This window comes from Drosophila nasuta, chromosome 3, assembly GCF_023558535.2.
Source record: "Drosophila nasuta strain 15112-1781.00 chromosome 3, ASM2355853v1, whole genome shotgun sequence".
Taxonomy (NCBI): domain Eukaryota; kingdom Metazoa; phylum Arthropoda; class Insecta; order Diptera; family Drosophilidae; genus Drosophila; species Drosophila nasuta.
The window spans coordinates 5656875-5670521 of NC_083457.1; the positions used below are offsets into that span (position 1 = coordinate 5656875).

The 13647-nt window shown below is 37.1% G+C and overlaps 1 protein-coding gene across 3 annotated transcripts in view; it reads left to right on the forward strand.

Annotated features, from left to right (window-relative positions):
• The window catches only part of LOC132789224 (sodium- and chloride-dependent glycine transporter 1), a 32857-nt gene that overhangs the window by 13577 nt on the left and 5633 nt on the right, over nt 1-13647 (forward strand). Inside the window, exons 1-9 of one of the 3 annotated variants that reach the window (XM_060797090.1) lie at nt 3619-4007; nt 4684-4961; nt 5253-5637; nt 5833-6111; nt 10653-10806; nt 11514-11781; nt 11842-11945; nt 12020-12386; nt 13425-13634. In XM_060797090.1, coding sequence (XP_060653073.1) covers nt 4872-4961; nt 5253-5637; nt 5833-6111; nt 10653-10806; nt 11514-11781; nt 11842-11945; nt 12020-12386; nt 13425-13634 — 1857 coding nt within the window. In that variant the 5' untranslated portion in view covers nt 3619-4007; nt 4684-4871. Of the gene's footprint in view, nt 1-3618; nt 4008-4683; nt 4962-5252; nt 5638-5832; nt 6112-10652; nt 10807-11513; nt 11782-11841; nt 11946-12019; nt 12387-13424; nt 13635-13647 lie in introns of those variants that run through there. The other 2 variants (XM_060797092.1, XM_060797091.1) reach the window with 2 other exon arrangements.

The following is a 13647-nucleotide window of genomic DNA, read 5'->3' on the forward strand; positions in this document are numbered from 1 at the left end:
AAAGGCGAATAAATATATATGTGAAAACTACTTTGCTCTTGACGCGCATTTTTGCTTTTAAATAAAGGACTTCATGTTAACTGAAAGATAAAAATTATATGAATGAACAAATATTAAGTACAGAGAATCGAATATACAATTTAGTAGAAAATCCTCTGATGTGCACTCTATAAAGTAGCTTAAATATATTTCTATAATTGAATTTAATGTATAAGTTCATTAACAAAAGTAAATTTTACTAATTACTTAACATTTAAAATTTGTAGATAAATAATGTATGTCTTACTTCTACAAAGAATTAAATCCGCTCGTTGCTCTCTTAAACTTTAATTGTATTACACACAACACCTTCTGCCCTTTACACATGTGTGAACAAACTTAATCACGAATACCTTTTTTAAGTTTTTTAAATACAAGGTCTAAAAATGAACGAACAAGCAGTTTACTTTACGTGCAGATTTTACAATGATGGTTTTTGGCATTGTTGCTGCGTAGTAATCTTCATGGGAAAGGTCGAGGCAACTGGCATTATTTGTTGATTGTACCAACCTTCAAGGGATCAAGTTCAAGCGTTTCAAGTCCTGCCTGTCTCCCGCCATCACATGCTGATGGCCACTTGCAAACTGCCTCAGCAAAAAAAAAAAAAAATTGGCAAGCCGACAAACTGTGATGATAATTATGATGATGTTCCTGATGAAGTTCACTTGGACATCTCTTGATAGGCAATATCAGATTCTTAAATTCAACTTTGAACTTCCACAAAAAGTGCAAAATGTTAAGTGTCGTAGTGCTCAGTTCATTTGCATTGTTGTGAAATCGAATCCACTAGTTATATACACATTAATAAAAAGCATCATATTTCTAACATTCTTGTAATGCGAAGAATTGAAAAATACAAGCAATGAGAATGTAATTATGGCATTTTTTCAAGGGTATGCAAAATCGAAAACGGAAAAGGCTGCTGGGCGGACAAGATGTCGGCAAAAGTGTAAAACTATAACTGTAGCGGCACGCCCTTGCATGCCGCCCCCCAAAAAGGGGGTGGCTGGGTGGTAGGATAGTTTAACCCTGGGGCTGGGCAATGCGTTCGTTCCATGCGCTTGCACATTGCAGCCCAAGGTCAATGGCTGTGCCTGTGTGTAAGCAAGCGAGAGCTAAACAGCAACACAACAGCAACAGCAACAAGAACAAAACAAAAACAAAAACAATACCCACAACAGCGACAACAAGAACAAGGGAAACGCTCGACAACATTTTCACACTCGAATTGACCAAACAAACGAAAAGAGAAGCAACTATTCAGTGCATCTAACCTAAACCCGTCCATAGATTTCAGTTTCACTTTTATACTTTCATCGTGCTTCGTACCTCCTGGCGTATACGTTACATTTAATTGCTACTTTCCGATTTATGTATGCCAGTGTGTGTGTGTGTGTGTATGTGTTGCAAACATGCCATTTCACATTAATTATAATGTACGTGGCATGATTCAGCACTTAAACAAGTTTCAATATGCTCTGCTGAACAGTAACATCTGGCAACTCTGGCAAAATCGAACTATGAACTTTCATAAACTTTCGAAATTGCAGCGCGTATAGTGTTGGGTTTTTTCTAATGGGGATAACTTTAAGCAAACCAACAATAGAATAGAAATGGCATGTGGAGGCGCAACACAATTTTATTTTGTCTTAAGATTTACTGCTTTTAAAATTGTCATTTACCGATATTAGTATACCTAAGATCCAAATTCACTTATCATAAACAACGCACTTCTTTAGACTCAAAATTTCGCTGCTTAATTTTTTTCATAGTTTTCACGCTTAGTTAATATTACGAATTTGATCAGACAAATGTAGTGTTCGTTGAAATCTAATATGTGTGGAGAAGAATTTTAAAGATATACATTAACATATAATATTTTCTTCGGTTCATGTGTTCATAAAACAATTACAACTTTAATTTAGTGAATTAAATAGTACAACACAATATTTTACTTTACAATTAAGTATGACTTAACATTAATTGGTATCATAAGTTATTAGTCTATTCGGATGCTCCTATTCATCTTGTTAACTTTAATTTTATTTCAAATTTTCAACACTTATGAAAGAAACAAGAAAAAGGGTTTAGTCAAATGGGCTCGACTGTAAGTTACCCGCTATCCATTTTCAGTAAATCAAAACACTGCGAATATACCAAATTAATATACTAAAAAAATCCTAAAATGTACAGAAGGCTACATTTGGTATATCATAATACTGTTACATTGAAAATATTTCATAGAATATAAAATATACTAGGTTTCCTATCAAACTAACTAAGACTCGTCTACAGCAGCCGTATTTTGTCACATCAAATTATTTGTTAAATATCTTTTACAATTCCACTTAAATAACTTTAAAATTAAATAAAAATCGCTTCTTTTAAACTGTTATAACGTTAATATAAAAAAGCTCATATATTATATTAACATATTGCGAATTCTATGATGTATTCAGCAGCAAGTCTAAATAGCTTTTGTTGTTTTCTGTATGAATTAATTTTTTTGTATGTATGTAAATTCAAATTGTGCATCTCACAGTTAAGTACTGTTCACAATAGTTTTTATAGGGTTTTTTATGAACATTTAAGTATGCCACTCAGAACTGTTTAAATGCTTTGTAGTAACAAATTTTATAATGTCGTTGTGCTTGCCCATTAACAACTTAATAACTGCCCTCGAGTTCTCACTCCTCTAAAATTTGCTCGCTGTTGTGCCTCCCACTGAGACGCCAGTAGCCATTTAAACTATTTGCAACAAATGCCGTTGCCTTTGCCATTGCCATTGCCATTGCCATTGGTCGTGCCTTTGCTTTTGCAGTTGCCGCTGCCACACAATTTGTACAAAGCCAAACGATTGTTATTGTTGCTACTGGGGTCTGCTACATTGTGTGGATATCTCTGTGTGTAAGTGGGCGGAAGGGCTCCAGCTTGTCTTTGGGTGGGGATTGAGGATTGGGGATTGGGTATATATTCCTAAACTGGCCGCAAGCATTGGAATCATTAAAAACTATTTGTTAAGCAAATGCCACAGCGCAAAAGCCGCAGCAGCGACCCTGGCAACTAGTACAACAACAACAGCAACATTCCGCTAGACTAAATAGAAAAATACAACAACACAAAAATGGGCACTAAAAGGATGTTGAAGCATTGTGGTTAAGCCCACTGCCGGCAACAGCAATATAAAATACATAGTTGCTAAGCGCAAGACAATAAGGAGAAAGAATTAACAGTGTTTGATTAAAGTTGTATACGAATATATACAAAGTTGCACTTCCGTTGTATCTACAATAATATTAGAAAATATTCCATAAACATTTTGAATAAAACAGATGTGACAAGTCATTTGACAAATTGAACTAATAAAAACCCGTAGACAAAGCAAACTGCATCTGTTTGCCTAAATGACTTTAATTAGCAGCAATAACTTCTGTAAAACTGATTAAGCTAGGGATTTAATAGCCAAGAATAATTAGAAGCCTTGTAAAGAGTAACTGTAGCCCTACAATTCGCAAGCAGTTAAATCATAAAACTTGTCTACTGCCCTTCGGATCGTAAACATCAGTTGTAGTATCCGAGTGTACCCACTCATTAGCAGGGGAAGCAGCATAAAAACGTCCTCGTCCACTCACTTAAATGCACATTTGGCTGCCTAATTATCAAAGTTGTCAACGCATTGCCTCACACACACACAAGCACACACACAGCCGCAGCAACAGCTAAGCCAACAACAACAACGACTACAACGAAATGGCGCATAAAAACGTGACCAACAATGGAGCACTGAGGGTCGCACTCATCTATCGCATAGACAGCCCATCGCTTCACACATCTCATCTCATTGCATCTCATCTAACCATCGCTGTCGTTGTGTTGTGTTGGTGTAAGTAGCATACATGTGATTCTACATTAGTGTGAATGTGCAACGGGCGTGTGAGGCAAGGCGACAGCTTCAAGTGTCATTGACGGTGTGTCATATTCTCGAGCAGCCATTAATCTCAGCATACTTGAGAAAGATTGATCAAAGCGTAATTCTTTTAGCATTACCGAATAGTTTACTAAATTGAAGCATGGATTTATGATACCCTTGAGAGGTTTTTACACTACTTATCTTTATTAAAAACAGTTTATTGGCAAAACTTAAATTGTTGTTTAATTGTCGCCGGTGTTGGTTCTACAATTTAACGCCAGTCAGACAGACTCTGGATATTGCAATTTACACTGAGTGAATATTGTTGCCAAGACAAAAAAAAACTGATTATACAGTTGGTACTCGTATTATTGTTGGTGTTTCACAAATTTCGCATATTTTATTTTCATTTTGAATGTCAATGTGAAGGTTTTTCACGTTTACTGTCTGTTACTCACAGTGCCAAGCGAAGTGGAAAATTAAAATAAATCGCTGCAAATTTGACATCCATTCATAGAAAGGGAACAGTATATGGAAATATTTGCTGTTTACATACGCTAATTAACTAAATTAAATTAAGCATGTAAATTGATCCGTGAAATCTAGTAAAAAGCAATAAAAATTTACTTCACAGAAATTTTGGTTTAAGTAATATGTACCTAAGGTGCAAAATGTTGCAGTTATTCATATGCAAATGTAATTAACTTATATTATTTGTAACGTATTTATTTCAGAACTCCTGCAAATACACAAGATGACATAATAAGGTGTTAATGACCAGAGCTCATAATAATCCGCTAGTAAAATTTGACTATATGATGACATAAATCATATAAGCCACATTTCTGGAGCACTACAACCGAAAAGACATACTGAGAGATAGAGAATAGCATGAAATTCGTCGCAAAAGGAGTGCCTCACCATGGATAAGAAATTAAAAACGAAATCTAAAACGAAAAGCCTCAAACCAAATAAAGAGTCAAGCACGAAACTTGATGTTGATCTATGGGAGGTAAACGCGACATATTATATTTAAAACTGACAATTAGCATTTAAGTATTTTGGTCAAATATCATTTATCTTTTGTCTATAAGAAATATTGTGTCCGATAGATATTATTAATAAAGTAATATCGATAGCCATAACATAATATCATAGACCTTTTGTCTGTCTGCCATATTCTGTCCGATAGGTATTATTAACGAACTGTTATCGAAATCGATAGCATTGCAAGAAAGGTTTGTCGCTTAGCTCTGTAAGACCGCGTTTACTAATTTAATACCTGTAATTTAATTACCTGCAGCAAAATGAGGATCGTTTCACAATATGCGAATTTATTCCGGATCGTCAAGCAAACAAATCGCAGCAAAACATCAAAGCTGCAGCAACATCTGGAACTGTCGTGTGTCCTGGTAATGCAGAGGCCTTATCGTTGACTGCATCAGGATCAGGCAAAGAGGCACCGGTGCCACAGCTAAGCACCACACCCACAGCAATAAGCATTGCTGGTTGTGCCTCAGGCACAGCGTTAGTTACTCTCGATCCAGATGCCGCAACTATTGAAGCAACCGAGCCGGAACGAGGCAACTGGACGGGTCGCTTTGATTTTCTTCTATCGCTGCTGGGGTACTCAGTGGGCTTGGGCAACGTTTGGCGCTTTCCGTACCTTTGTTATAATAATGGAGGCGGTAAGTTGATGACAGTTTAGTTGTATATTTAGTATGTTTTTTGTTTGGTATATTTCCTATTGACGCTAAATTTATCGCACTGTTTAGTTTATCGATTTCAATCAACTGTTAATTTCTGTTAAGCTTGCCGCTAACATAAAACATTGGTTTCACTTACGATAATATTATTAACAAACATATACTTTGTATTTGCAGGTGCTTTTCTTATACCCTTCACTATTATGCTAATTATAGCTGGCCTGCCGTTGATGTTTATGGAACTTTCGTTTGGTCAGTATGCTGCACTCGGTCCAGTTGCCATCTATCGTCGCTTCTGTCCATTATTCCGTGGACTAGGCACTGGAATGGTTATCGTTTCCGCCATTGTTATGCTGTACTATAATTTAATTATTGCCTGGACCATATTCTATATGTTTGCCTCGTTTCGAACTCAGTTGCCCTGGCAGAATTGTGAGCCCGAGTGGAGCACTGTGCGTGAGTATCAAGTCAAATAACAATTTTACCTTATGCATTCAAGTCACGGAATAATCTGCTAAAATACAGTCTGTTGCAAAACTTCTGGGCACATGAATAGAGTATGTTTGAGTGCATTGAAATAAATTTCACATGCTCTAATAAATATTTTTTTTCGTGTCTTTAAAGGCATACAAGACTTTTCATAATCTAGCTTAAACCTAGCTTTTCAGCACATTTGTTTCACAATTGAAATATTTAAATAATACGAACTCTGTAAAGCACTAAAAAGTCACCCTTAAAAGATATTGCATTTAAAGATGGTCTGCAAGGAGGAATCTTACGCGTGTGCAAATAATTTCTTTGCCCTGAGACAGCATTATTCAAATCTATACATATGTATGTAGACAAAGATAGAACATTAAAAATTTCCTTTACCCCGCGACGGGCATTAATCTTATACGAATACCTAACAGGGAAAAAGCTATAAGTTTATGAAACGAATTCAGGATAAAACTGAATATGTATTCCCTTCTATTTCAAACAGATTACAGCTTCTATAAATCATCATAAAGTAGTTTAAAGAAAACTTATTGTGCTAACACGTGAGCGCTATCTTATAGTTCAAAGAGAAGTCATGAAAACAATCGAAGATTAATTTTAGGCATGTGATATTTTCCAAATCGAGATAGAGCATATTTTAGTCGAGTATTTTAAATCTGCTGAGTGTATTTTGCTATTTTATTGCGGCTGCCCCTGTAGCACTTAAACGCATATACACCCACACAGACTCAAGTGGGACTTGGCATATACTGGACTAGAATACGAGTAACAATCGCGGCAACAACAGCAAATCTGCCATTGAAAGTTGAGAATGAGCTTCAGCAGCCACAGCAGTACTAAATCACCCCCGCACACAGTTTGGCGGTTCCTGTCTAGCTTGTGATACTACATATAGATGATTTAATATGGCCGCCATTGATAAAAAGTTGCAGCCTAAAGCAAAAGCTACAGAAAATGTCGACTGACATTTCCGTTTGTCGAAGCAAAAGCAAAGTGGGGATGGCATTAGAAATCGATATCTGACGTGGATGCCGATTTCTTATTTGCTCCGTCGCAGTATCCGTCTGAGTCTCTGACACTTGCTATAGCTATAGCTGGGGAAATTCTTAAAATGACAACAATTATGTCTAAACAGTTTTTGATATTCAATCGCAGGCAACAAGCCGATTTGTCAACCTTGCGCCTGCTGCTTTTTATGTGCTCTTCACACACACTTGGAAACACTCGCTCTCTAATAATCTCAGCGGCAGACAAGCAATTTCTTAGGGATTTCATTTATTGACACTTTCACCTCGTCTCGCCTGTGGCTTTGGCCTTGTTTCCTTGAGCATGTCTCTCCTCGCATCGTTTCGCCTTGCCTTGCCTTGCCTTGCCTCGCTAAGCATCGCTTTGTTGGCCTTCTCGAATTTTAGTTGACAAATGTTTACTTTTAGTGTCATGATTAAAATGTGTTTAACTTCTTTGTCCATTGATTGAATATCTCTCGCACACACTTAACGACTCTGTTTGTTTTGTGACCCTAGCGACAGCGCAAACAAACAATCAACACAAACACTTTTTGTGTCAATATTTTTATGGAGTTTACTTGAAAACCCACTTACACACTTTTTACACATGCTGTTCAAGGCTTTTGCTTTCCAATGAAAGATTTGCAGATTTTGATAAGCAAGACAACACTTTACACAAGATTTATGAGGGAAACGAGGCGCGTTTTCGCAATTAAATGGTCCTCTGAAATGGCAAATAAGCATAGAAACTTATGCCAGGGAGTTGTAATTAGGCCAATTTTGTTTGGTTGCTGATCGAAGACATGCTATAGACTTGAAGCATGTGGCTGACAGGCAGCAACAACAGCAAAAGTTTGTTGCAAAAACTTGAAATCTGCCATCAAACTTAAAGGTCACAAAATTTAATAGCAATTTCCTCTGCTCGACTCAGGAGCGGCTTATATAAGAATCTAATCGAGCTCTACACACATGAGTGTGTGCGTGTGTGTGTGTGTGTGTGTGTGTGTGTGTGTGTGTGTGTGTGTGTGTGTGTGTGTGTGTGTGTTGGTAATCAAATGTAAGATTCCTACACGAACACGACACCAATACATATATATATGTACATTTAGAGCAGCATACGCACAGTTGGCTGGGTAGACACGCTCGAGTTGGCCAAATTGAAAGACAGACAGTTTTTGCCTTCTGCCTGTAGATTTTGTTGCGCATACACATAAACTTTTATATGATTTGTATCTACGGGTCTTATCAACGTACATATGTGCGATGTGATGGTGTGTGTGCGTGTTTGTATGCTTGTAATAAAATTAATTGCATAACAAATAAAGGCAGACAGGCAAATTAAACGGCGTGTAAACACTTTGAAGCTCTCCCCCGGCACCCCGTTATGCCCAAAACCGAATTGAACACCAAAAACAGCCACATGAAATTGTGCTACATTTTATTTTCATTTTGATGCTGATTGATTAGATGATGAATATGCTATAAAGTGGCAACAGCCAACTTTTATTGGGCCATGTGTTTGACCTTGGCTTAGCTCTGGCTTTCCCTCTTCATGACTCTCCCAGCAGCCAACGCTGCGGATGAGTAACGCGCCAATTGAATAAACGTTGATTGAGTTGGGTTGCCACGTGAGCGACTCTTCGATTAATTCGTATCAAGGTATAGCCAGCACAGCGTAATTTAAAAAAGATTTCGCTGAAAATTGAATAAAAGAAAACCTTGTATTTATTTGGTAAACTTTCATTTATGCCTTTTAATTTCACAACTAAAATGTGAAAGCACGTTGAGTGACACAAACAACTTCTAAAATGCAAAACTCTACGGTAATCAACTAGTCTAATTAGTTGACATATTCGCAGCATCATCCGCACATGTGTCAATCAGGTTTGAGGAGTGCAGCATCATTTCGTATTTTATTGGCAGCTCGCTACGTGAGCTGCATAGACCATTTGCAGAATATCAAATTAATTCCATGCCAAACTCACTTGCAGTGCGAGAACTGGAATTTGGTGTGTCAATCAAATTACAAATGAAAAGTTTGCCCTATCACACTATAGACAATGCAATAATAAAATCATGCATGTGGCATCTCGCATTTGGCATGTGGCACAGAAAACCACAAAACTGTATTTGTCACTGGGCAGGCGAATACATTGTAAACATTTTCCATTGTGACCTCGAATGCAAAACACCTATTTCCCGGTACACTTGATTAGCCAAATGGACCCAGCTTTCTACGCACCTTGACTGAACATAATTACAACTGGCAAATTGGCAACCCAGAACTCGGAGTCTGAAAAGCAGACAGTTGGTCATTTTTGCGGTCAACCGCTTGCTCGTTAGTCAACTCAAAGTCGTCAAAAACTTTGGGACAAGGCACAGCTGCTGGCTCTTACACCACCTTAAATCCTCTTCGACCAAAACCCCAAGCAAACAAACCAAAAAAAGAAAATCCACACTAACACAGCTTTAACTTTTTTGACAAAAAAAAGAAAAAACACTCATACGACCCGTGGTCAGACGACGAGCATCACAAGTTAAATGTCATAAACAGTTGCTGTCGTTGCTTACCAGCCAGATTAAGCGTTCCATTGCCTACAGGTGTGCATTTACAATCTAGCGTGTTGCCAGCCAGAAACCTTCACTCAACAATCTATTTCCCACAAATTTATGAAACATCTTTAGATCATTATGAAAATGAATTGCAAAAGTCCGTGAAATTTGCAACCTGAATCTAAAGTTTCAGAATCTTGTAAATATTTCAGATACCTTCACAAGCATTTAGGCCGCGTTAAATTATAAAGAAGCTTGCCTGTAATAAACGTGGTCAGCATTTCTATAGACCGTCTATAGCTTCCCATTCCAAACTCAAATCGATTTCTTTAACGCACGCTCTTCAAACTTAATCATGTCGGGTCAATAAATGGTGCCCGTCTGCGCCTTAAGCATTGCCACTTCTAACCCAATTATCCTTATAGGGGCTAAAGTCATCCTTTTATCCAGTTCAACCCTTTCGCACACCCTGTAATTTAAATGGAAAAGGGCATATTGTAAACAGTGAAAGACGTACGCTAGTAGCACTTATTTACTGAGCCACATCGGGTAGAGGGTATCTTAAAGTCACCGAAACTTAAGTTGCAATTTACTTCTGGTTTTTGTTTACTCGCGCTGGAACATTGTTATGTCGTTGTAGCCTACCCTTTTCATGTTTTTCACTGATTTGCTACTTTGTCCTTTTAATTATGAAGCCGCACAAAAGTTGCCGTGCCGTGCTGTGCCGTTGTTTCTGCTCTGTGTGTCCTTGTGCATACATTGAGTCCTTTTTGGAGCCCTGCCATTTTCTGGTCTGCATAAAGGAAGAAGACTCTGACAATTAGTTCATAAATATTAAAAAATTGCCTCTTCTTTACGAATAATTGAGTGACTCTTTCAATTGCCGCGTTTGTCATTTTTCCTTTTTTAAATTCCTCTTATTTTTACATGCTTCTGCAGATTGCTTCTCCTACGTAATGGCGGATCAGTGCGAGGCTGCCAATGGCACCTACTACCTTCGAAAATGTTACAATTCCACAGCCGCCGAGGAGCACAATATTACCGAGAAAGCATTGCATGCCCTCAAACGACCTCCCGCCGAGGAATATTTCAAGTAAGTAAAATTAAGAAACTGCAAATTATTTTATTTTATCACTTAGAAATTCGTTGTTTTAATTATCGGTTGCGAATTTTGTGGAAAGCACAGATAGGAAAATACAATAAGATAGGATAATATAATAAGATAGTGCAGGAAAGAAAAACGGTTGAATCAAATTTAAAGCAGGTACAAAATAAAGTGAACAAAACAACCATGGAACTTTACGTTTTATAATAAATTATGTCAGCTTCAACAACTTCCTTAATTCTTGTTTTACACGAATTTTTGAGAACAAAACTATTCGCTAATATGATACAACAACGTAAATATCACAGGAGAGTATAGAAAGAAAATCTCAAAAAATAATCAAGCTTTAGAGAAGGAGCTTGCCTCCATCTATTATATTTTATTGTACCCAGATGTGAAGACAGTAAATTAAAATACTTCCTCTATATTCGGAGTTGGATGTGGGATACACGTAAAAATGTCAAAAAAATAAGTATAACAATGTATAAATCAATATAACAATGTATAATTTAGGATGATATTAATAGCACTCTTGTATGATGGATTTAAAATATTTTTGACCTTTAAGGTATTAAATTGTAATGATGGAATTAAATAATGCATTTTAATTTCGAGAAAAGTGAAGATTGCTAACTTGGGTATTTAACTGAAGTGCAATTTATTTGTTAATTGATTACCCTTAATTATCTCACTAGCAACTTTGTGCTTGGTCTATCATCGGGCATTGAAGAGACGGGCAACATTAAATTTTCATTGGCTGCTTGTTTATTGATTGCCTGGGTCATTGTATTCCTCTGCCTCTGCAAGGGCGTGCAATCATCAGGCAAGGTTGTTTACTTTACGGCGCTGTTTCCCTATCTGGTACTGGTGATTCTCTTCTTTCGGGGCGTGACATTGCCCGGTGCAAACACAGGCATACTGTTCTATCTCACGCCAGACTGGAAGCAACTGGCCAATGCTCAGGTGAGTGAAACGACTTGACTCATTCGTTGACTCCCAAATTAAATCGTCTTCCATTCACAGGTTTGGGGAGATGCAGCTGTGCAGATCTTCTTTGCGCTAAGCCCTGCTTGGGGTGGTCTTATTACACTCTCATCGTACAATAAGTTCTCCAATAATTGCTATAAGTAAGTGCACAATTTGTTAGTTAAGTCGTTGATTATGTCTTTGTTTAACATTGCTTAAATTATGTTTATTACAGAGATTCACTCATCGTGGCGTTTTGTAACATTGCCACCTCATTTTTTGCGGGGCTGGTGATATTTTCCATCATTGGTTTTCTGGCTCATGAGCTTGACGTGGAGGTGAAAAAGGTTGTGGATCAAGGCGCTGGTCTGGCATTCATTGTCTATCCAGAGGTCGTCACTCGTCTGCCCATCTCGCCTGTCTGGTCGGTGTTGTTCTTCGTCATGCTGCTCACCTTGGGATTGGACTCACAGTTTGCGCTAATGGAGACCGTAACTACTGCCATATTGGACAAATTCCCTAATCTACGACAATACAAAACTTGGGTTGTACTATTTGTTGGTATATTTGGCTATGTCGGCGGCTTGGGATTCACCACGAATGTAAGTAGATATTCGGTTCACAGAGAAATTAAAACAATACTCTTTTCATTTTGAATAAATGCATTAATATACTACAAAAATGCTGTAAAAGAAATATGTCAAATTCGAGATTCTAGCTTTAAAATTACGCTAGTTATTCAATTATTGTCGATTTGTGAGGGCGAAAGTAGTCCAAATTGAAACTAAATTGATCTGCGTGCAAACATAATAAATTATCGTCTTGGCTGTTGACGCTGATCAACAATATATATGTTTTATCGGAGATGCCTCCTTATACCTCTTATATACATTTTCTGCCCTTCTACTCTGAGGGTAACGGGTATAACAATTAAAAAAGCTCGACTATTCTCGACTGAAAGACACCTAAATAAAGGCAATAGAGTGTGGTATTAATTTTAATATATGTATATGTATATATGTATATATAATATATCACAAAGAAACTAAAATATTCGATTTAAAATATACCATAGAAAGCAAAATATACCGGATTGCCAGATTGCCCACACAAAAGTATTTCTTAAATAACTATTACAATTTGTATCGGAACCAAATTTCAGGAATCATAAAGACTATAGTTATTGTATGTATCAAAACTCGTGACTGTAACTTCAAAGTGACGCTATTAAAAACATATATTTCTCTTATAGTCTCTGAGGTGTTCTCTTTACAAAGTGGGAGATGCCTTCTGAAGGCACAAAGTTATAGTACCCTTCTAACCAATGGTAAAGTCAACCCTATATGGCTATATCGACTCGAGTGTTCTTGATTTAGAATACAGCTCACGGCTGATATGCATAAAGTAATTCAGATAAGACTAATTTGTCTTAAAATGATACAAAAACATTTATTTCATTCGAATATATGTTTTAATTAATATTTATGATATATTTAATAAGTTTTGTTATTTATTTGTTATAATTGTTTTACATGTGAAAAAGGTATTTAATAATTAATATCATTGCAATCCTCTCTACATTACAAAATCTACAAATGTATACGGCATTACTTTATTTTAATATTGTTTTCATCCATTAGAGCGGAATGTACTGGCTGCAACTAATGGATAAATATGCCGCCAATTGGTCTGTGCTGTTGATTGCCATTTCGGAATGTGTCCTGATCGCCTGGATCTATGGCTCGCAGCGCTTTCTCAACGATATACAGGGCATGATTGGCAAGCGATCGCGTTTATGGAACTTCTTTTGGGGTGTCATGTGGCGATACATAACACCAGCCACACTTCTGGTAAGCGCACTTC